This window comes from Natator depressus, chromosome 25, assembly GCF_965152275.1.
Source record: "Natator depressus isolate rNatDep1 chromosome 25, rNatDep2.hap1, whole genome shotgun sequence".
NCBI classification, from domain to species: domain Eukaryota; kingdom Metazoa; phylum Chordata; order Testudines; family Cheloniidae; genus Natator; species Natator depressus.
The window spans coordinates 9,270,121-9,292,719 of NC_134258.1; the positions used below are offsets into that span (position 1 = coordinate 9,270,121).

At 49.1% G+C, this 22,599-nt stretch overlaps 1 protein-coding gene across 13 annotated transcripts in view; it reads right to left on the reverse strand.

Annotated features, from left to right (window-relative positions):
• The window catches only part of PTPRS (protein tyrosine phosphatase receptor type S), a 248,807-nt gene that overhangs the window by 60,139 nt on the left and 166,069 nt on the right, over window positions 1-22,599 (reverse strand). For 7 of the 13 annotated variants that reach the window (XM_074939362.1, XM_074939358.1, XM_074939361.1 and 4 more), the window contains exons 6-9: window positions 20,598-20,708; window positions 18,061-18,072; window positions 4,547-4,816; window positions 1,828-2,409 (exon numbers count right to left, since the gene is read on the reverse strand). In XM_074939362.1, coding sequence (XP_074795463.1) covers window positions 1,828-2,409; window positions 4,547-4,816; window positions 18,061-18,072; window positions 20,598-20,708 — 975 coding nt within the window. The remainder of the gene's footprint in view (window positions 1-1,827; window positions 2,410-4,546; window positions 4,817-18,060; window positions 18,073-20,597; window positions 20,709-22,599) is intronic. The other 6 variants (XM_074939363.1, XM_074939359.1, XM_074939366.1 and 3 more) reach the window with 1 other exon arrangement.

The window sequence follows — 22,599 nt, forward strand, 5'->3', positions numbered from 1 at the left end:
AGAGAAACACAGGGCCCAGGTTATTGGGCTATTTAGAAGAATCTCCCCCGACCCCCACCTCCACCCCAGGCTTGTCCATAAGCAGCGTATGGGTGCGTGGTCCTGACTCTTTCCCATCGCTCCTGCAGGAAGGCAGGGGCTTTTCTTTACTGGAGCCCAGTGTCTGTCACCCTGCAGGGCCAGGACAGTAAACCATCTACAGTCGCTGGAGACAAGCCAGTCCTGGATCACAGTGTCCATCATCCTACACAGTAAAGGGGACAGCCCCCCATCCCTTGAGCGACGTTCTCAGCCTCTCCATAACTTGGACGGTTCCGGGAACCGTAGTGTACAGAAAGCGGATTGGGACTCCTGATTACCAGGGAAAGAAGGGGTATGCATTTCTGACAGAGAAGGGCACTCAGAGGAACTCAGCCAGAAGCGAGGTCAAACTCTGTTCATTCACAGAGCATTCTGGGTAACGACATGCAGATGAGTACAGCCAGCATATCCCACTTGGCTTCTAAAACCCTCTCTCACATGCCTGCCATGACAGGTAGCACTAGATACAGACAGAATACGGCTCTGCCCTCCTACAGTTCCTTTGATCAGAGGCTCTCAGCATCCTTTAGAGACACCACACCTGGGGAGGTGGGGGTATTAGTCAACCTACTCTAGAGGTGGGGAAACTGAGGCACTGTTTTACCGTGACGTGCTCAATGTCACAGAGAGAGAGGCAAGGATAGAGCAGAGGACTCCTGTCTCCTAGCTGCCTGCTGTAGCCACTAGAAACAAAACCCAGGAGTCCTAACTCCCAGGTCCTCTGTTCCAGCTGCTGGACAGTGCTTCCTCCCCAAATAGCTATTTCTATTTAAGCTGAAGATACTTAAGCAGATGACACTAAGCTGGGGGGAGAGGTAGAAACGCTGGAAGGTAGGGATAGGGTCCAGAGTCACCTAGACAAATTGGAGGATTGGGCCAAAAGTAATCTGATGAGGTTCAACAAGGATAAGTGCAGAGTCCTGCACTTAGGAAGGAAGAATCCCATGAACTGCTACAGGCTGGGGACCGACTGGTTAAGCTGCAGTTCTGCAGAAAAGGACCTGGGGATGACAGTGGACGAGAAACTGGATATGAGTCAACACTTGCCAGCAGATTGAGGGAAGTGATTATTCCCCTCTATTTGGCACTGGTGAGGCCACATTTGGAGTACTGCATCCAGGTTTGGGGCCCCCACTACAGAAAGGATGTGGAAAAATTGGAGAAACTCCAGTGAAGGGCAATGAAAATGATTAGGGGGTTGGGGCACATGATTTATGAGGAGAGGCTGAGGGAACTGGGATTATTTAGTCTGCAGAAGAGAAGAGTGACGGGGGGGGGATTTGATAGCAACCTTCAACTACCTGAAGGGGGGTTCCAAAGAGGATGGAGCTCGGCTGTTCTTAGTGGTGGCAGATGACAGAACAAGGAGCAATGGCCTCAAGTTGGAGGTCTAGGTTGGATATTTCACTAGGAGGGTGGTGAAGCACTGGAATGGGTTCCCTAGGGAGGTGGTGGAATCTCCATCCTTAGAGGTTTTTAAGGCCCGGCTTGACAAAGCCCTGGCTGGGATGATTTAGTTGGGGTTAGTCCTGCTTTGAGCAGGGGGTTGGACTACATACCTCCTGAGGTCTCTTCCAACCCTAATCTTCTATGATTCTATAAAGATGACCAGTAAAGAGAAAGTGCTCTGGAGAGCGCCCTGGGCACAGTGTTATCATTGCGCTGTGAGCCAGCTAACTGTCTCTCCCGACAGAATCCTCCTGCGGCAGCTCAGTCTGTCCATGACTACATGGGCCCAGAACTCACCTCCTTGCTGTGTTTTGACCTGGATGGGGTCGGAGAGGGGCCCATCTCCCACGGAAGTGAAGGCCAGGACCCGGACGGTGTAGGTTTCGTCCTCCAAGAGGCTGCCGACTGTGGTCAGGAGGCTGTCGTCTACATTGTGTTTCTGCCAGTTGCTCACCGGCTGGTCCGGCTCCATGGTGTAATACACCCTGTAGCCGCGGATCTGCCCGTTGGGCTCCACCGGCTCCTCCCATTGGATGATCATGGTGGTGCCACTCAGCATCCGCCCCTGGACGCTGCGAGGAGCGCTAGCTGGCGCCTGCTCCCCGGTGCGGGTCACCACGGACTCGCTGGGAGGACCCTGCCCGATGGTGTTGACGGCAGACACCCAGATCTCATACTCCGAGTTGGGGCTGAGTCCTCCGATGCTGTAACGCGTGGTAGTGATGTCCTCTTTGATCTGGTAAGGGCCATCCTGACTCTTGGACTTGTACTCGATGACGTAGTAAGACACAGGGTCGGGGTTCCCCGAGTCCCAGGTGATGGTGATGCTGGTTGCTGTGGTTTCTGTTACCACAGGGGTCCCGGGAGCCTTGGGCAGCGCTGAGGATGGGGAAGAATAAACACTTTAGAACCATATGTTAAAACGGTGTCTAATTGGCAAGTTAGGGCGCTGAGAGCTGGCAGCACCGTACAGATCGCAGCGCGGCTGTTCAGTAAAATGCTGCTGAAATATTATGAACCTAGTTACGCTCTTTATTACCTTCTTAAACTGCTCCATCAAAAGGAAGCATTCAACAAAACATCTGGAATCGTTAACACAGACTTCAACTGAACATCCCAATGTGCTGAGGAAAACTGGTTTCACACCCAACTCCTTTAGAATATGGAAAATATATCTCCTTAAATATCACTAGCTGTTCCTAGACCTGGGCATTTCTGGCTCTCTTTGTACCTACAGTATGCAGTCACAAGACAGCTTTCTCTAGAACTACGCAGTTCTCGGTCTAGAAAGCTACAAAATGAACAAGTTTGCTTTGGTTCCCCACCCCCCCCGACCCCTCCAAAATGTGCTCTCTAGACCCACCTTCTCCCCCAAGTCTGCACTCTAGATCTGGGCTCACGACCTCCCAAGTACATGCTTTGCACCTGGGGCTTACCCAAACACATGATCGAATTCTCGACAATCCCCTGAAGCACACACTCTAAATCCCTACAAGCACCCGCTGCAGACCCAGGCCCTTTCTAGATCTACCTCCCTGTTCAACTTGCTTGCTGGAACATATTGCAGTTACTTTCATACAGGAACAGAAAGATAAAGACAAAAGGCAGAACGTGCCAGCGGGACATAGGTTCCGTATCTGGGGAAGTGAAATATTCAGACAATGCATCATAGCCATGAGCTTTTAAGGTTAATATTATGGTACAAGAAAAAGAAAAAGAAAAAAACAGAAAAGCAAAGGAGTGTTGCAATCCAGCCCCGGGCATCCTTTTGCCAGCGTCTCAACCTGCTCCCTGCGCAAACAGCTCCGCTGGAGTTTTGTGCAATGATTCCAAGGGGTCCCTGTTCCCCACTGTTGCCAGAGCTCCCTGTCCCATATGCTCTGATCAAGTGGGATCTAGTTCCCATTTACTCTCCTCTCTCAGGTCCTTATGAAGGCATCCCTTTCCCCCCATCCCCAAATTCCCTTATGGACAGGGTCAGTGCTCAGAGCAGACATCAACTCTGCACCTCTCCCAGCCAAGAGGATCTGTTGCTCATGCTCCCCAGCTGAGGAGGGAAGTCTTCCAGCCATACATCTATGCTCCTCTTGGGAATCACAAGCTTCAAGCTGGGGTTTCTCATGTGGTGAGGCAACAGAGAAGGCTCCCGTAAGACACCACGACGAGGATGTGGTGCAAGGAACTGCATGCCGGAGATGGGCAGGTTCTGACCCCTCCAACACTGGAACAAGAGTGGGATGCAAGCCCCAGTCCCCTGACCGCTCAAGGTTCCCCACACATCATCAGCCAACCAGACTCACGAGCCAGGATGAAAACAAACGTACAAGTTTTGAATCTCGGTTCCCCTGATAAACAACAGCTGCTAAAGCCAGGAAAGGCCCCAAGCCAGTGATGGAAGCTGGTGGCTTCCAATCGGTTGGGGATTTTTTTGTACCACGAGCACACTGAGAACCCACTCAGTAGCATGCCATCCTCACGTGCACACTCACACACATCTGCACACACATACATGCACAGCAATGCCTTTGCAAGCTCATGCACGCACACGTGTATTTGTCCATACTCGTGTGCACTTACACCCACATGATCGCATATAGTCATGTACCCATATGCTCATACAACCATGCTCATCCCTGATCGCTCTCACACACACACACACACACACACACACACACACCCCACCATGTGCCTCCATGCATGAGCATAACCCCATACGCTCACGTGCTCATACAACTACATGCTCACATGCATCTGCACATCTCCACACACAGCCACACGATCACCAGCCTGGTCATGCAACCACACGTTCATTCGTGCATGCTCACCCGCATGGTTGCTCACGCATGCACACATGTGCATGCTCATACACATAGCCATGCACCACCGACATGGTTGCTCATGCTTGCACACATGTGCATGTTCATACATATGGCCATGCACCTGCATGGTCGCTCACACTTGCACACATGTGCACGCTCACATGCATGGTCACGCCCCCACATGCTCATTCTCTTACATTTCACTGTGATCTGAGCCACGGCTTCTATGACCCCCAGGCTAGACATGGCCACGCAGGTGTAGTTGGCCGAGTCCTTGACGTCAGTGAGCTCCAGGACGTTGCGGCCCACCGGCATGTCATCCTCGGGCGTCAGGTCTTCTGCCCCCTGCATCCACTTGACATACGGCATGGGCGAACCCACTGCCACGCAGGTGATGTTGACGTTACCCCCGGGCATGATCTCATGGCTGACGGGCAGGATGGAGAAGCGAGGTGCCACCCGACGAACTGTGGATGAGACGCACAGAGGTGACACAAAAAAAAAAAAAAAAAAAAAGAAAAGAAAAAAAAGGGAAAAAAAGAAAAAAGAAAGAAAAGGGGAGAAGATAATTTAAATATAAACGGGGCTCATCTTTTTTTCCTTTATTTAAAAAATAATAATAATAAAAAAATTCAAAAAACCAAAACCAAAAAAATTAAACTTCAAATAAATTTTACTTCACAAACAAGATATAGAATATAGACATAAAGCGATATTTCATAGCAACAGGGTTCCATTGATCAAGATTAGACCCATCACAGCACAGATAAATACACAAAAATTTATTAGCAATTTCTCATCTTTACTTGACAAGTGCCGGCATTGCACGCGTCGAACAATCTCCTCCACAGCTGCTGGGGCCCCGGCTCTGCAGCCCGCTCCCCCAGAGCCCCTGCCCACTCCCCTTTGTTAGTAGGGATCTAATTCACCCTCCTCCACCTCCTTCTCCCATGGAAATCTGGAACAAGCCCACTGCCATGTTGTGAACTGGTCCTCTCCAGAGTAGCAGACTCATGCCCCATGGAAAGGACTAATCTCACACCAGCGAGCTCTCATTTCTGGCCAGTATCAAGGGGTACGGAGGAAGACGGGGAGGAGCTGGGGTGGGGAGGGGGTGAGGAAAGCTTCCTCTCAGGGCTCTGTTCTTGTTGAAAAGGCCTTCAGCTTGCTGAGACCCTGAGAGGGGGGGGAGAATCCAAGGAGAAATCAAGTAGGAGAAAGAGGTCTCCTGCCCCAAATTCCAGAGAAGCCACCTGAGAGGTAAAAAGACAGGGGGGCGCCCCCAGAGCAGGCTAGAATTTAGGGTGTGCCTGTGCATGTGTGAGAACCGTCCAGGAGGAAGGAGCCCCCCCCCCGCCCCCCCCCGCACCTGGAATGTGAGAGAGTGGGAAAGATGAGAAACTCTAATGAAATTTTTGTGGTTTTCGGGTATAGAAACCCTAACGAAGCCTCTTTAAGATCTGACACGGTTCCATCGATAGATGCAGCTCTCAGAGTCACAAACATCATGCAAAATAGGTTTAAAAAAAAAGAGAGAGAGACAGAGACAGAGAGAAGAAAACAATGCAGAGGAGTATAACTTATGGGCCACTAGCAAATGCCCACATGGATACTGAAGAGAGAGAGAGAAAGGGAGAGAGACAGACAGAAAAAGAGAAGGAAGAAGAGGAGAGAGAGAGAGAGAGACAGGGAAGGGGAGGGGGAAACCAACTTTAATGCTGCATACTTTTTCTAGCTGATGTGACCCAATGTGGTGGCTCACATTGTCACATCTCAGCCCTGGCGGAATAATAAATAGAATAGAATTAATAATAATAAGAAAAACAAGGTAATGAAACTTTAACGTTGAGAAAACAGTGACATGTTCTGTGCATCTCCTTAGCAGAGAAGTGGATGCAGCTTCCAGACCTTACACGGGAAGAACATGGACGCAAAGGAGAGAGCGCAGTTTCCGTGGCTCCATTTTCTGAAGTGACTGGGACGGACGGATGGAGGGACCAGCTGGGTGGTTTCCTCACACGTCAAAGAAGGAGAAGGGGACCAGAGAGAAGTTTAATCATAAAAACCCAACCCAGAGACTAACTCTGCACCTGGCTGCCCAAGGGACACAGAAACCTCTCCCTGCCCAAGGGCTGGCCCTAGGGGAGTGGGATCTCCATGAGCCCCCCATCTGTCTCTGGATGACCCCCCTACTATTTATTCCATTTGAGTCTGTGTATGATGGGGGGGATAACACCCCACAGAGTCCAAGAGGGATCATGGGCAGACAACAGGTGACCTAGAGAGATGTAGTTGGGAGTGAGCTGAATAGGGCAACATCCCATCCTAGGAGTGAGGGCAAAGGGACAAAGGTTGGGGAGGCTGCAGGTATAACTGTAGCAACAGGGGAAAGAGCCGTGTGAGGATGAGTCCCTGCAGGCTTCAGAGATACCTGTATAATTCCTGCATGTACTCAGCGAGTAAGGACACCAGTGGTTGTGATGAGTACCGCAGGCTAGAGCCCTGATTCTCCTCACTCCTACACCACAGAAAATCCAGAGCAACTCCACTGAAGTCATTGGGAGCTGAACCCATACAAAACTGGTGCCAAAGAGAATCAGGCCCAGAAGCTCTCCCCACTGGGTCATGGTGGCTTCAGATCTCCTTAGACCTGGTAGCCTGGATCAGCCTCTAGCTTACGGCACCAACCCAGCTTCAGGTTGCTCCTTAACCGAGGTTCTCAAATGGTGGCCTGCAGAATGAAGTATTCTGGGAATGAAGACAGGGGAAGGAGGGCGGGGCGTTGCACTGCTGGGAGAGGAGATGGCCCATGAGAGGGGGTTCTTTCCCACAGAGTGGAACAGTTGGAGAAACAAGGCCTGACGCTGCTGTGGGGGAAGGATGGAGTTTTCATTAGCAGCGGGTGAAATTTTACAGCTGAAACTCCCCTCCCCCTGCAAAAAATAAATCCCTATACAAGTTCAGATGCTTAGAATTTTGGGTTCAAAATGCCTTTTGGTTCTGACATTTCCTTCCATTCTATTTTTTAAAAATAAAAAAAATTAAAAATGCTCATCACTGACCCAAAACATCCAATTATAGGTCCCACAAAATGTTTTGTTCGATTCAAAACAATTCTCCCCTCCCATCCCCCCACTTTTGGGAGTTGCCAGTGAACCAAAACCTCCATTATTCAAGTTTTAACATCCAGCCTGCGGCGGGGCTGGAAATGCCGCCCCCTCCTGCATGGGGGCTGGGGGCACATGGTCACAGCCCAAGCTAGTTGCAAAGCCTTTGCTTTCCATATCTGCCTTAGCTTCACCCATCCAGCCCAGCCGCCTGCCCATCTAACCCCCGCTCCCGATCTTCTTCTTTGCTTGAAGGAGAAGAATTTGAGCAGCTTGGCAGCTGCATGAGCTGCTCACGAGGTGTCGGAGCCCAGATCATTCAGAGGGGAAGAACCACAGAGCGTTATTAGAATAGCACCAACCAGCTTCTCTGGAAGGGGCACCTCCACTGAAGGCCTATCAGTCAACTAATGATAGTATCCCTCTCCCTGTTACCAACAGGCCAGAAGCGGCTTCCCTGCAGTGGAGGCTCGATGGAAAAATTAGCCCCTGCCTCCTTCCCCAGATGTCTCCATCTCAAGGGGAGCTCTCCCCACTTGGCTACCAGACCCGCTTCTGTGCAGTCAGCCAGAGAGGGCAGCAGCACCAATGGGGCAGGGCCTGGGGGGAAGACAAGGAGAGTCAAGGATTTCAGGCAATGAAGAGCATGGAGATTCGGCACACCAGGGAGATCCCAAGAGAAAGGGGCATGAATGCATCCCCACCTTGACCCGAGCTGGGGAAAGGCACAGAGCTGGGAGGGTGTACAGCCTCACCTAGAGGTTGTCATTGGCTTGGGAAAGGAAGGTCTGGGGGGGGTGTAACTTCACTTACACCCTGGTCCTCGCTGGGGAGGGTTTGGCAGGACCTACTGCTTCAGGAGAGTGGGGAGGCATCTCCTCCCCTGGAGCCTGGCTGAGGAGCAATGCCTAGACACCAGCAGTGGCTGAGGGACAGGGTTTAAAACACACTTGGGCATTGGCTGGGGCAAATGGGCAGGAGGCCCCCCACACCGGGAAGTTCTTAGCCCTAGCAAGAAGGGCTGGAGGTGTCCCAGCTGCTGTTCCCATCCTTCTTTCCACTGGGATCCAGTCTGAATGAGTCGCTCGGCCTTGGCAAGAGCAGAGAGTCCTGGCTACTTCCCTGGAGCTGGTGGCATTTCAGAAAATGGAGCCACACAAAGACTGCACCAGTCACATTGGAGACAAGATGGAGAGTACTTGAAAAGAAACAAGTGGGGGTCACATGCAGACAGATCAGGGGGTGGGAATGAGTCTTCCAAAGAGGGGCTGATATGTCACTTCCTGGGGGAGGTGGGGTGGGGGAGGTTGAGGAGAAATGGGGAGACACACACTGACGGACAAGATCCAGTCAGCAAACAGCACTGACAGCAACAAACAACGGTGGGTGGGATGCAAACACCGAGTTGTCATGGAAACAGAACAAGACAGTTAAATTCAAACTGAGGTTAATTAAAAAAAAAAGAAAGAAAGAAAAAAAAGAAAGGAAGAAGAAATCACAATTTCGTAACTGAAAAGCATCTTTCAATGGGGGCGGAGCGCTGAGAATCGGAGTCTGAAGGGAACAAACCAGTGTTGCCTGCCCATGTCTGGAGGGGGTAGAGGACGGGGTCCACTCACAAAACACAAGCTGAGAGCTGCTCAGTGATGTGCCGATTTGCAGCACCCCACACGGACGCGGAGGTGCTCAGGTTTTCAGGCCCTCAGTGCAGCATTACCGCTTGGCTGCTTTAATGACAGTTAGCACATATAGCAAGTGGGAAGCAAGGGGCAGGTCCTGATCCCTGACCGAGAACCTGGGAATCCCGTGAAGGGTGAGAATTTGGAATATGGCTGGCCACACAGCAATGCGAGGACAGAAAGCATTGGTAAGGTGCAGTATCTCTGTGGGCAGTATCCTGGTTTAAAGAAGCTTCACTCTCTTTCACGCGCGCGCACACACACACACACACACACACACACACGAAATTAGAGCTACTCCTGCGTTAGCACGGGAGACATGCAGTGAGCACATGAATGCAAGCAAGGCAGGGCTCAGGGTGGTGACAACAGCACTCAGTGTAACAAGAAACACCCAGAGGGGCCCTCGCTGGAGGTCTGGTACGGTCTGGGTAGCAAGTGAGCCACACTAGAAGCCATCACTGCTGATATTTATTTTAATAGCTGTACCACTCCTATTTGACTGTTGACATGAGATTTTACAAGCTGAGATGCTCCGGGTCAGTGTCTAGGTCAGAGCCTTGGGGCGAGGAGGTTTGAACAGCAGTTAGAGACTGAGCAGAGAGCTCTGGCTGCTCACACCCAGGCTGGGTTTCATAAGCAGCAGCCGGACGAGCAAAATCAAATGCAAAATGCAACCAGAGGAGCCCCTGATGCTGTTATCGGAGACAACTGGAACGACTGGGAGGAAACCCCAAGAAGAGCGGAGGGGTAGTGGGGGTTCTCCTTCTAGATACAATTCATTTAGGGTTGCAATAGATGTCTTGTAACCCCTACCTCCCTTCTTTCCCAGAGCTGAGCCGCCTCCGGGATTCTCACTCTGGGACAGATAATTGCCAGCACCAAAATACAACAACAGCCTTGCCCTGCTATATTATTTTTCATCCCAGGATCTCACTGAGCTTTTCAGACATTCGTATTATTTATTATTCCCCTTGTACGGATGGGGAAACTAAAGCACAGGGAAGTGATGTGCCCAAGGTCAACGAGTCATCGGCAGGGCCCACAACAGAACCCAGGAGTCCTGACTCTCTGCCATTGTTTTCACCATTAGACGGCACTGAATGTCCTCTACAAATGCTCAGCGCTTTCTGCCACAGGAATGGTCTGTGCTGGTGGCAGTGGAAGGAGTGAGGGTGTCAGTCACTTTGCAAGTGATCTACCAGTGGGCAGAGAGAGCGGACCAAATCTCACTCCATGCAGCCCTGACACCCTGTGGAATCCTGCTGGTAACACAAGTCACCACGCAGTTCAGGTATCATCTCCAGCAGCGCTAAACTGCAGCTCTGGCAAAAGAACCATCACTCCCCGGGGCTCTGTCCTGTTTGACACCTAGAGCCAGGCAGACCGATTTTAGAAATGGGCTCGGTTGGAGAGGGCGGCGTTAAAGGCATAGAGCTGCCATCCCTTACTTCGCCAGACTGAAACTCACCAGAAAGGAGAGGAGACAGGGTTCTGGACCTCAGTCACCAGGGGCTGAGATCCACTGCGGAGGACCTGGATACCCAAAGTGCAGCTACAGGGCCAGATTGCCACCCTTTCCGATGGGTTTTGAGGGCTAGATATCTGCTGACTCTGCAGTACCATCTAGCTACCCCACGTCCCCAGGCATGGGGAGGGGCTGTACGGGGGATGATGCAGGTCATCACTCCTCCTCCCACAACCACGCTGGTAGGCGATCCAGACAGAAAATGAATGCAGCTCACAGGCACTCCCCACAGCCACCTTGCTGACCACAACCTCCGCCTTAAAACCGTTCCAGCTGTGAATGACAACAGAGAAGGAACTATCTCCTAAAGCTACTGGATTCCGTCTTCATTTCCCTTTAACTGCTGCGAAGCAGGACCCTAACCATGACATTTCTGGGTGGCTCTCCAGCTCTCTTTGACAGCCTCTCCCCATGTGCAGCATCAGGATAAAAAGCAGGATTTGGGGGTTGGGGAGATGTGAAAAATGGAAACAGCTCTGTTGGGATTTGTAACTGCTGTCCTTCGATTATAAATTCTTCAGGGCAGGGGAGGTCTCTTTGTCCAGGGTTTGCATGCACCTAATACAACGGGGTCCTGACCCATAACTGGAGCTCCTTGATGCTACATAATACAAAAGCAAACAACAACCACCCCATGTCTCTCATTTCCCCCTTCCACCTTCACACCGGAACCTCAAACTTTTACCAGTTTTATGTGGAAATGGGCCTGATCCGAGATTCAGGATCCAACCCTCCCTGTGCTCTGGAGACATCTGGATTGGATGTCGTCTTCTCCCCAATTTTCTAGAAGCCCAGATCTGTTGTACAGAGTCAGTCACTCATTCTCACACACACACTTTTTCAGTGGCCACCAGACTCTTGGAAGCACTTTTTAAATAGGGATACTGCTCGTCATCAACAGACATGGTTTTAAGAACTAAATGCTAGAGGCTTGTGGTTCTAGTCAATTACTTCAACCCACATTCTGAAGAGAGGCTCACTATACACAACGTGATGCATAGTAAGACCCATGATATTAGGTTGACTGGAAGCGGCCAAGTGTCTTGTCGACACAAGCAAATATCTGTGCCCTCAGTTAAACTCCGTTTAACATCCAATTCGTTAGCAACTGAACAGATTAAAGAAGGGCTGTGGTTTTTAATCTTCCAACAGACCAGGTAAAGCCCATTGGTTTTACTGCCGCTTCCTCCTAATGCAGGGAAGTTAACACAGGTTGTGTTCTGTGAGTGGCATTTTCAATTAGTCATGACCAACAAGACAATACTCATTAACATTGCCAAGGGGTTTTTTTTCTCCCCAGATAGAAAGGTAGCCAGAAGATCCATGTGACGAGAGACACTGATGTTCTAAGGGGCAGATTTACAGACCTGATTGGAAGAGACACTGGAAGAGCCAGGTTTGGGTTTTGCAACACCAGAATCCGTCCTTAAACTGTGTTCCCAGGACGCAGCTGGTGAGAGAAATCTGAGGACTGATCAATCAGTTTGTGCTGACGAAACCCACTGACTCCACTTTCTAACCCCCTTCTGGATTAGCTCAGGAAAAAGAGATATTGGGATGGGGGAAAGGGAGGGGATGCTAGACAAGAACCCGTCACTTCAAACCCCGATTCACATTAAACCAACTAAAAAAAGAAGGAAAATAAATAAATAAAAGAAAGAGAAAACTAAGACTGAAGGAATAAAAGTGAAGTGACTGGTTGAAAGCACCAAACAAAATCAAATGGTGTTAACGTTTTGACATTCAGCAAGCTGCTGCTCCGAATGAGGTGAGAAGGCGGACATTATCGGCCATTTTGGCGAGACAGGAGTCATCCCGTCTTACTCCAAAATGAGGACGGGGGGGTAGGGGAAAGGGTGCCAAAATAATGTGCAGCCTCTACATTATTAGTGAAGTTTAGATTACACCTGTCCTCCCCTCCCAAAAGGTAGCCTTCTCTCTGCCCCCTCCGTTCTCCAGACAGCCGCCTCTCCCTCTTCCGCCCTGCTCCCTCGTCTCCCATTCCAATTGCAGTTCGCTCCACTGGGGCAAGATGCTGTTCAGATTTCCCACTTCCGTCCCTCCAGAGGACAAGAAGTTTTTCCTCCTCCTGCCCAGCTCTTTCTTAATTTCATTAGTCCTATAAAGATAAAAATCAGAGCAAGATCTGGATTTGGTCTGGAGGAAATTTTGCCGTCAGTACCTTCCCAATCATGGTTATTATTTTGCCATTTAAACACATCAGTTGAGCGACAGGCTGGCTGAACATCTCTGGTCTTTAAAAAAAATTTATTTTTTTTTTGCTTTTGCATGAGTGAATACAAAATAATCTGAACCCAATTGATTTCCAAGCAGCTCCATTGTAGCTGCTGTAATATTAGACAGACTTTTTTTTTTTAAATTTGACAAGGTGTAATCTAATTTTTTTCCCCTAAAACAAAGAGAACAGCGATGCAAAAGGTGTAAGAGACACAGTCAGGCAGAGATTTCGAGATCAGTACAGCACAGTGTTCCTGCAAAGTGTCCTTTATAGATACACACATATATATTTTTGTTTCCAGTTGCTTTTCCTGGTGAGAAATCCTTCTGCAGAAACACAGCAAAGTTGTTTGTTTGCTTTGTGTAGACATATATTTAAACTCTCGAATTTCAGAGCTAAGGACACCCCAAACTTGTACAGGGCGTCCCCCCCTTGCTTGGAGTGACTTCCTTTAAAGGTGCTATGATGACACTTTCGGGTAGGGGTGGTGCTCTGAAATGTATTACAGTCACTCCCCCTCCCTGAATTCCAGAACATGTTAACAGTATGCTGGAAAATGGACTTACAGGGGATCTAGAATGAGGTGGCAGGGATCAAGAGTGGCATTACCCCCCCCTCCCCCACCACCTTTGCTGCATTCTAAAATATATTAACACTATTCTGGATTAGTATTAAGGCTCCCTCACACAAATCCCATCCCAGGGTTTTAGAACCTGTGAGCATCCTGCAGCTGACTGACACTCCCATGCTAGTCTCTGCATTCTAGAATGGTCTTGCAATTCCATCTCTCTAGCCTCTCCCAGGCATTGGAAGTGCACGGATTTAGCAACAGGACACCACTCCACATGCCTCTTGAGGGGCATTTGGAGCAACAGACTGCTCTGGATTAACAGTCCTGAGTGACCCAAACTTGTCCAGCTCTCTAGGGTAGGGGGCTGGGACTCAGATCTCCAAAGATATTTAGGTGCTTAACTCCCATTGATTTCAATCAGAGTCAGGGCCTAAATGAGATTTAGTGAGAGCCTAAATGAGATTATTTTTGAAATGATCCATATTTTTAATGCATTTGTTAAGTTATACTTGCCGAGTTCACTGTAATGTGAGATGGCCCAACTCAGCTCCAAAACCACGTCTCCAACCCCCACTGAGATATATTCTAATTGATTTAGTGTATTCTTCTATTAGCTATTTACCTAATTTCACCTGGGAACCCATACCAAGTTGCATTTTTCCTAGAACCCTGAAGAATATTTGGAACATTCTCAGCAAGAACTGGACTGCAAAGGCTAGACTATAATGGAAAAGGCACAGATGCAGTACGGGTAAGAGTGATCTGCTATAGGTATGCCTGATACAGAGACGGTGCAGTTACTTAAACACATACTGGATTATCTTAACCCTCCTGGGCCGGCAAAGAGAGGGATGGGGCCACACCTACAGCAACACAACTGTTGTGTTTCTGAAAGCACCAGATGCCGCATTCCATGCATGTTTTGGGAGATGCTTAAACCCAACCAATTCACCTCTCCTAAGGTAAGGAAGTCCAGCAGCAGCAACCCTGCATGCTTAGAGGTTGCTAAAGCATAGCCCACAGAGTTCTGAGGTACATTGTGCAGGTTCCCTCATCATTAACAAGGGAGAGGACCTAGAGAGACTTCAAGTCCTGGTGTGTTATGCTCCTTCCTGAGCCAAGCAGTAGGCCGCTCGACTTGAGATGGCTGACTACATTCTGGGGCCTCTAGCCTCCCTCTTCAAGAAGAGGATGGTTGCATTGTAAGAATTATCTAGGCTCCTGGTAAACTGCCAATGTTGCACCTCTGCTGGGCAACATTTGGGCCTCTTTGGTTCAGCTCAGTGACGTGACCATCAGACACGCAGAGACTTGATCCCGGCACTGGCCCCCAAAGTGGAGTGAGCACCTCAGCCCACACGGGCAAGAGTCAAAAAATCATCAAGGAGGTTCTGACGAGCTGCTGCTTTCCTGCCTTGCCTGAGCTTGCCGAAACCCTTCTGAACCGTCCTGCCCTGAGAGACGCTCCAGAGCAATGGGTCCTCTGCTAGCTAGAAAAGGAGGAGAGGTACTAATCTTTAAATAAAGCTGGCCACCTGCACTAACATCCCAATTTCACATTACGTAGGGCTGGTGCAAAGCCCACCAACATCAACGGAGAGATCCCCACTGACTTCAGTGGGCTTTGGATCAAGCCCTTAGTTATAGTCACGAAGGATATGTCTACACTGCAATTAGACATCCACGGCTGGCCCATGCCAGCTGATTCAGGCTCATGGGCTCTGGCTGTGGTGTTGTTTAATTGAGATGTAGATATTCAGGCTTGGGCTGGAGCCCTGGCTCTAGGGCCCTGTGAGGTGAGACGGTCCCAGAGCTCAGATTGCAGCCCCAAGCCCAAATGGCCACATAGCTCGTGAGCTCGAATCAGGTGGCATGGGCCAGCGGTGGATGTCTAACTGCAGTGTAAACATACCCTAAGGCTCAGATTTACAAAGGTATTCAGGGTATCAAAACCAATGGGAGTTAGGCACCTAATCTTCTTAGGTGTGTTCGTAAACCCCAACAGGCTCCTTTAGCTACATCTTTAAGTGCCTAAATACCTTTGACAGTTTGGCCCTAAATCTCAGAATATCCAAATATTCTTCAGTGATATCAGGCCCTTCTGGACCACTGCTTCTCTAGGTCCCTCAAGGAGTCCCCACCAGCAGGGAATTCTGCTTTATCCACATAAGCCCAGCAAGGGCAGCTCCTTTCAACCACTATGGACTTTTCCTGGGTTCATCTAGCCTGACCTCCTGCGCAGCACATGCGAAAGACCCTCCTACTCTCTGCCCCACATCCAGAACTTCCATTTGAGCGACAACATCTCGTTTAATGAGGCATCCGATCTCGACTGACTTGTTTAGTTTTATTTTATACTTGTTGTTATTGGAACTTAAAAAAACCTGGATTTAGCCCTAGGAGCTTCTCAGATCACCATGCATCTGCAGAATCCACTGCACTGAAGAGCAGAGGGGCAATTCTACCCTTGGCAGGGCAGTTTGGACACATTAGAAATGTTTTATAAAGACCAAAACCTTTTTCTAAAAATGTGCGTAAATCCCTTTTTATTTTACCTGAATCTTTAAACTCAAATTCCTATTCATGAAGGCAAGTCCTGTAATCAGTGACAATTGTACCTGGGACCATTGATCCTGGGGAAATCTCGTTTCAGGCTCTACCCTCTCCGCTGGTTTTAAATAGATGTTTTTATAGAGGGTTTTTTGTCTCACTTGAGATGGAGTCAGAAGAGCCACTATTGGCCACTTCAGAAAGACACTGTCAATAATGCAGCATTTCTGAGTGGTACCCTTGTACCTTACAACCAGGGGAAATGGGGAGATTTGGAGGGGAAGGCGAAATACCAGCACTGAGGGTCCAAGCACTGAAATCTCAGCATCTTAAGAGAAAGAGAAAGACAGACAGTGAGAAAGAAAGAGAGAGAGAAAGAGAGGCAGACAGAGATACTGTGTCAATACTGCACTGGATTTCTCAAAAATCACACAGCTTTAATACCTGTACGCTGGGAAAGCCACCTGTCTGGTCTTGTATTGCATAAGGAGGCCTGGTTGGCAGGGGGTAAAAGCTACACACAAGGGAGGGGAGGGCAGTCCATTTTCCAAAGGCAAAACCCAGAAGTTGATTAGTACTGTGTAAAAATCCACTGGCCCGCTCCTGCCTGGGGAGTCACTACCGCGGAGTGTGTGAGAGAGTAAGAGACAATGGGGGAGTGGATGGGACTAAAAGGGGTGTGCGGGAGAGAATCCCCGAAGCCAAACCAAATTTACCACAAGGATTCAGCTGGTCATATTTCTTGTTGTCGTTCACAACAAGGATTCAACTGCCAGAGGCATCAAGCCAGCTTCTCCTGAGTTTCCTGCCTCTGCACTTTCATCTCTACTCACATCCCTTCAGAGAGGGGGGTTTCTGGAGCTGGCTTTGCTGACATACATCTGTGCCCAGCAGCTGGTTGAACAAGCCGGGGTTGGGAGTGTGTGTGTGTGTGGGGGGGGGGGGGGAGAATGGAGAGAGGTATAGCCCTGAGACCTGGCCAGCCTCCAGCTGGCTGTAGGTAGAAGGTGCACAGTCGGCTTCGGAGCAGCTGGGATCTTGACAAGTCGCCTCTTTTTAGAGCGGACTTGCTATGGGTTGGTGGTGAGAAGATCCAGTGCCTGGTAACTGGGGCCTGTGCATACGTGTATGTGCGTGTCAAAGGAGGCAGGAGGATGGGGATCACTGAGTTGGATTCAGTAGCACAAGAGAGAGTTCCCCATCTCTCCCCATCCTAGCCTGCAAGCAGACTGGCTTCTCCATGTATGTGATGGCAAACTCCTTGAAGCAGGGAGCGGGTCTTAGTTTGGGTACAGGACATGTCCAGTGCCATACACCCCAGGTACTATTCCAAGGTTTGCTGGTGAACTGGGGTAATGGGCCGATCCCTTGTTAAAAGCATCCAGGATTTCCAATCCCCAGTCTCTCTCCCTCCCTGAAATAAGGCTTGTCCTGAAGAGCAGCACTTCCATGGACAGGTGTTAGAGCTGTGTGACTCCTTTCTTCTTCGGGGGGCTGGGGAGGTTCAGTTACCATTGGGGGCAGGAACACTGGCTTCTCACAATGCGTTTGGAATAAACTACAGCACAGCATAACCAATCCAAACCGAAAGAGAAAACCAAGAGAAAGCAAAAAACCCAAAAGGAAACAATAAGAAAAGAATAAATCCACTTCAAATAAATCAGAATTTAAAAATAAATTATATATATAACATATATAGGAAAAATAATAGTAATAATTAATTTAAAAGAGTGGCATGCAAAGACGATCGTTACATTCTCCTATCATGCATCAGGCCCAATGTCCAAACGGCAAGGTAACCATGACGACAAAAAAGTGCAAGAACTCAGCAACATTACCAAAGGATGCATAGAGAGGCCCACAATGCAACTCAACTCATCTCTGCGAGACCCGGGAACGGGCAGGTCTCGCTCATCTTAAAGATTTCTTGCTTTTTCTCTTTTTTTATTTATTTTTTTTTTATTTCGTTATTTTTTTTTCTCTTAAGAATGTAAAAATGTGGGTAAAGAAAGTAAAAAAGAAAAAAACCACACCAACCTTCTCGTAGCTCTGAGGGATGTTAAGGGGGTTTGATGCGGAACACAATGACATGAGGAGAAGAGAAAAATAGGGGAAACACAGAGAGAGTAAAAAAAGGCCTTCTCAAGGCTGTCAGCTGCAAATTGATTTTTTTTCTTTTCTCTTTTAACCAAAAAAAAAAAAAAAAAAAGAAAAAGGAAAAAAAGAAAGAAAAAAAGATAGTAACGACCTTTTTTATTTTCTCCTTTCCTTCCTTCCTTCCATCCCCCCCTCCCGTGCTTGTGTTTAAGAGCATCCAAGCTCTGTGAAGAGGTCAGGGTGGGAACAATCCAAATTCAGAATTAGCACCCAGCAGAGGGGCAGAGCCCCAGCAGGGAGTTCTCACCTTCACAAGCTCATCTGATGTTTTACAGAAGGAGAGGGGATAGAGATTATTCCAGGCAGAGTGGACCTGGAGCAAAGAAGATCCCCTAATTGAAAACCTTGGCTCCCCCCCCTCCCCCAACTGCACTCACGCTAACTCCAAAATAAGACTTACTTTAATAAATAAATAAATAAATAAATAAAGTAAAAAGAAGAAAAGAAAAGACATTTCCTTGCAAGGTTAAAACTTACAACACCTATCCCTGGTATTCTATAGAGACAAGCATGTTATGGGAGAAACAAGTCAATTGGAAACACAAGCATGTTCAAGACTCTTTAAAAAACAAAAACGGAAGAAAAACGTGTGCATGACCTTCCCCCTCCACTTCCTCCCCAAATGACTGCATTTCAGAACTTCGGTTACCTTTCAGTGAAATTGACACACAAGAAACAAGGAATTAGCATGAAAAGCACCCCAAACACAGCACGAGCTAGCCTCCATGGTACTCTCTACACCTTCTCAGCCAGCAGCTAACGCTGGATCACAGAGGCTTCAGTTGCACACGCAGGCTACGTTTTGGTATAGAGGGCCATCCACCTGGAGCCGAGACTCATCCAGGGGCTGAGACAAGAAGCTCTGGGCAACCAGAACCTTTGGCCGATTTTCAACTGACCAGAAAGGCCAGGGAGATTTAAAAACAACATTAAAAAAACCAAACAAACTCAACACATTTTTTAAAAGCCCATTCCAGCTAAAAGCTGCTTGCAATTCATTTAGCCCTTGTGTGGTGTCAGATCCTGGATTTACGATGTTCCCACCCGTGGATTTTCAGAGCCCAGATGACAAGGCAAATTTCAGAAGCGATTTTCCAGCTGGCCACAAAAGGCTCTTTAAAAACGTAGCTTTTAAATAATTAAAAGCCTTCTCTCCATGTGCATGTGATTCAGTGAGCATGAGACACAGAGAGAGGAGTGCACACAAGAGCATGGGTCTGCATCTAACTGCAGCATCAATGCAGGTGAGGGGAACGCTTCCTTGGCCAAATGGGATGGACATGGCAACACTTGACTGGGATGCAACATTCTTTGAATGGTGGTTTTACAGTGATAGGGGCTGGCCCTTGCTCTCTCGTAATCAGAGGGTTTTGCTGTGGAAAAATATTAGTCTGTAGGAAAATACGACCCATCCGAGAACTTAAACCAGGTGAACGACAAAGAAAATGCAGGGGGTCACTGAGCCAGCAAGTGCTAAAAAGCATAGGAGGAATCCAATATTCCTATTTCCTCTGGCTCCCCCAAGCTGTGTGGGTAAGGGGACTTCCCATTGGTTATCCCAGGATCGTGCTGGTGGAGCCTGCTTCTCACCATGCACATATACCCAGGCCAGTGGTGTCTCCAGAAGGAACCAGGGCTAGGCAGACCCTGTGGTCAGGGAGCTCAGGAAGGAAAATCCAGCTGGAACATGAGTCCAGTGCAGTCCCAGTCCCAGACCTGCAGTCCAGTGCAGTGTCAGTCCCATGTTGGGAAAGCTCCACACTGAATAGTGCCAGACTGCACCGCTCCCCGCCAGGTCAGCTGGAGAGAAATGTCCCCAGAGGGAATGGGCTAGCTGAAATCCCCCTTCCGCTGCCCTGCAGGAGCAATCACCCCTCCCCTGCCCTTGCGTGGCAAGGTGAGATTTGCCTGCTGCTCTGGACACCCGATTGTCCCAGTGCTCCATTCTGGTGAGACTCAGGGGTGGGTGGGCTCACCCAAGGGAGCTGACCATGCAGCGCCTCCTCTAAAGCTCACACCAGCTGAGCAGACCGTACCAATTCCTGCAACTTCCATGGGAAAGGTGGTAACCCCACAAGTGGCCACAGCCTCTCTGCAGCAGAGACCATGCGCTCCCCTCTGCAAGACGGGACCCCACATTGACCCAAGAGCTTTAATGTTCCTGGGCCAGCTTCCTGGGGCACCCTAGGGATCAGAGCTGACCTCACAATGGGGGGTCAGGCCTCTATATTGCTGCTGTTCGCGCTCTGCCACTCATTCCCAGAGGTGCCCTTGGATCCTCTTTTCCACCCCCTCTCCCACAATGATCTGTTTTAACAGCAACTCCTCCCCCTGGCTCCAGGAAGGAAACAAATCAAACAGCAGGGGCAGAGGGAGCCCATGCATTTGCCAGCGTTCTGAGCCGAGGTGCTCCCTACCTCTCACGTAAAGGTTAGCAGGTGAAGAGTAGCGCACCCCAGCGCTGTTGCTGGCCACACATTCATACTTCCCCTGATCAGTCTCTTCACTGCTCTCAATCTGCAGGCCACCTGGCAGGAGAGAAGAAGACGGCAGCAAAGAAATTATTATTATTATTTTATTTTTTTTAAGAGGGGGCTGGCACCAACACCCTCCCCCGCTGTTTCCCCCCCAGCGTCAACGCAGATCCGAATGGTGGCCCGGGGTGTGGGGCTTTTCGCTACCATGCTAGAACTTCACTGCTTTGGGCATTGCTGCTACCAAACCTGGATCAGGATGATCATTGCCACTGCAGGACTAGTCGCCCAGCCCAACCCCCGCCCCCTGGCCCCAAAATCCTGATCTACAACGTGGGTAGAAACAGTACGAGCTGCCCCATGCTGTCCTACCAGTCTGCATCAACCCTGACCTGGGGGTTCACTTCTAACAGGAAGAGGACAGCTCAGCACACAGGTCTTCCCTTCTGTGCTGAGAAGACCATCAAAAACACCAACTCTGGTGTCTTCTGCAATACGGACATTTTCCTCTAGGAACTAATACTAACAACTCATCTCGCACAGGCCACCGAACAGCCACTGGTGGCCATGATTTCCTGTCGCTCCTGATCTAGGTTGGAACTGAACCAGCCTTCAAGATGAAAGGCTCTGTAACCCACTACCAGTCCCCTGAGCCATCCCTGTCACCGCTGGGTTCGTTGTGTGCATAAACACTAGACTCACAGGAGCTGAGAGAGTACTTGAAAAGTGTGTTTCCACCAGTGCACGTGCTTAAGGGAAAACAGCATAAAAAACCAAACTGGAATGTCTAAACTGCACATGGGTTTCTATAACATCTGAATGGCGAGTACCCCTGACCAGGCCAATGAGAATCAGGGCTTCTTCTATACCTGTACGCTATTTCAGCTGATGAAAATATACTCAAGTCCTAACTAAGCACTCCTACCATCAACTAGTTCAAAAGAGACCTGCATAAATATGCAGCACATAACTACATAGATGAAAATCACCTCTGTTTTTTTACCCTAGAAAGCATCAGGTCTGCCAAACTCCACTTAAAGTATATATCCTATAATAAACCAACATGATATCAAATATTTCTTATATTATATATATGTGCACATGACGAGGGTGGAGATCAGAGCCCTTAGGATTCCCTGACTGTGTGAAAAATTTGCAGCTTGGTAGAAGAGTACCGAGGGAGAGGGGTGCAAAAGGTGCCACTGCGGATTGCAGTTTCAGATTCATTGCGGGGCAGGGGAGAAGAGTGTTATGTGTGAAAACGGGAGGGGGTTAGTATGAGTAAAAGAGAGAGCAAGAGAGAGAGTGAGTGAGTGTGTTACTCCTGTGGATGGCAGGTCCCAAGTGCAGACTGGATAGAATTAAAAAAAAAAAAAAAAGCCAAATTCTCAACAAAAGAACCCACGGAGGTTTCAATCCAGCAGAGTGACTCGAAAACCAAACGGCCCCTGAACTCGAGCAGATAGGTACCTTCCCACCGAGACTTCAGCCGAGCAGATTTCTTACAGGATTGAAGCCACAGCACTCTCCGTTGTCCGAAAGCTTCAGCTGGGAGAAGGCTGTGTCAGATGGGGGCTCTGTGAAGCTTTTGTTTATGTGGGTCAGCTCCCCTAATCCCAGCCAAGGTTTTATTTAGCTCACAATGGTGCTCGTCTGAATGGGGAGTGCCAGGGGAGATGTTAAACCGAACTCAGAGGCAGGAATAGAATGACGGGGCTGCAGGTGGGAAAGCACCGCCAGGGTCTTGTCTACACAAAGGAAATCAGGACCACTTAATTTTCCTCGAGGGTAGCTTTGCCGGTGATAGCAATGAGGGAAGCTGTATTGTAGACAGGTCGGTGTGTGTTCACTACCTGCTGAGAGCAGGTGTGGACATGGTGGTAAGACACGCCTGCATCCTCTGCTATTGCTATCAGTAGTGGAGAATTCGGGGCTTGCATTTTGC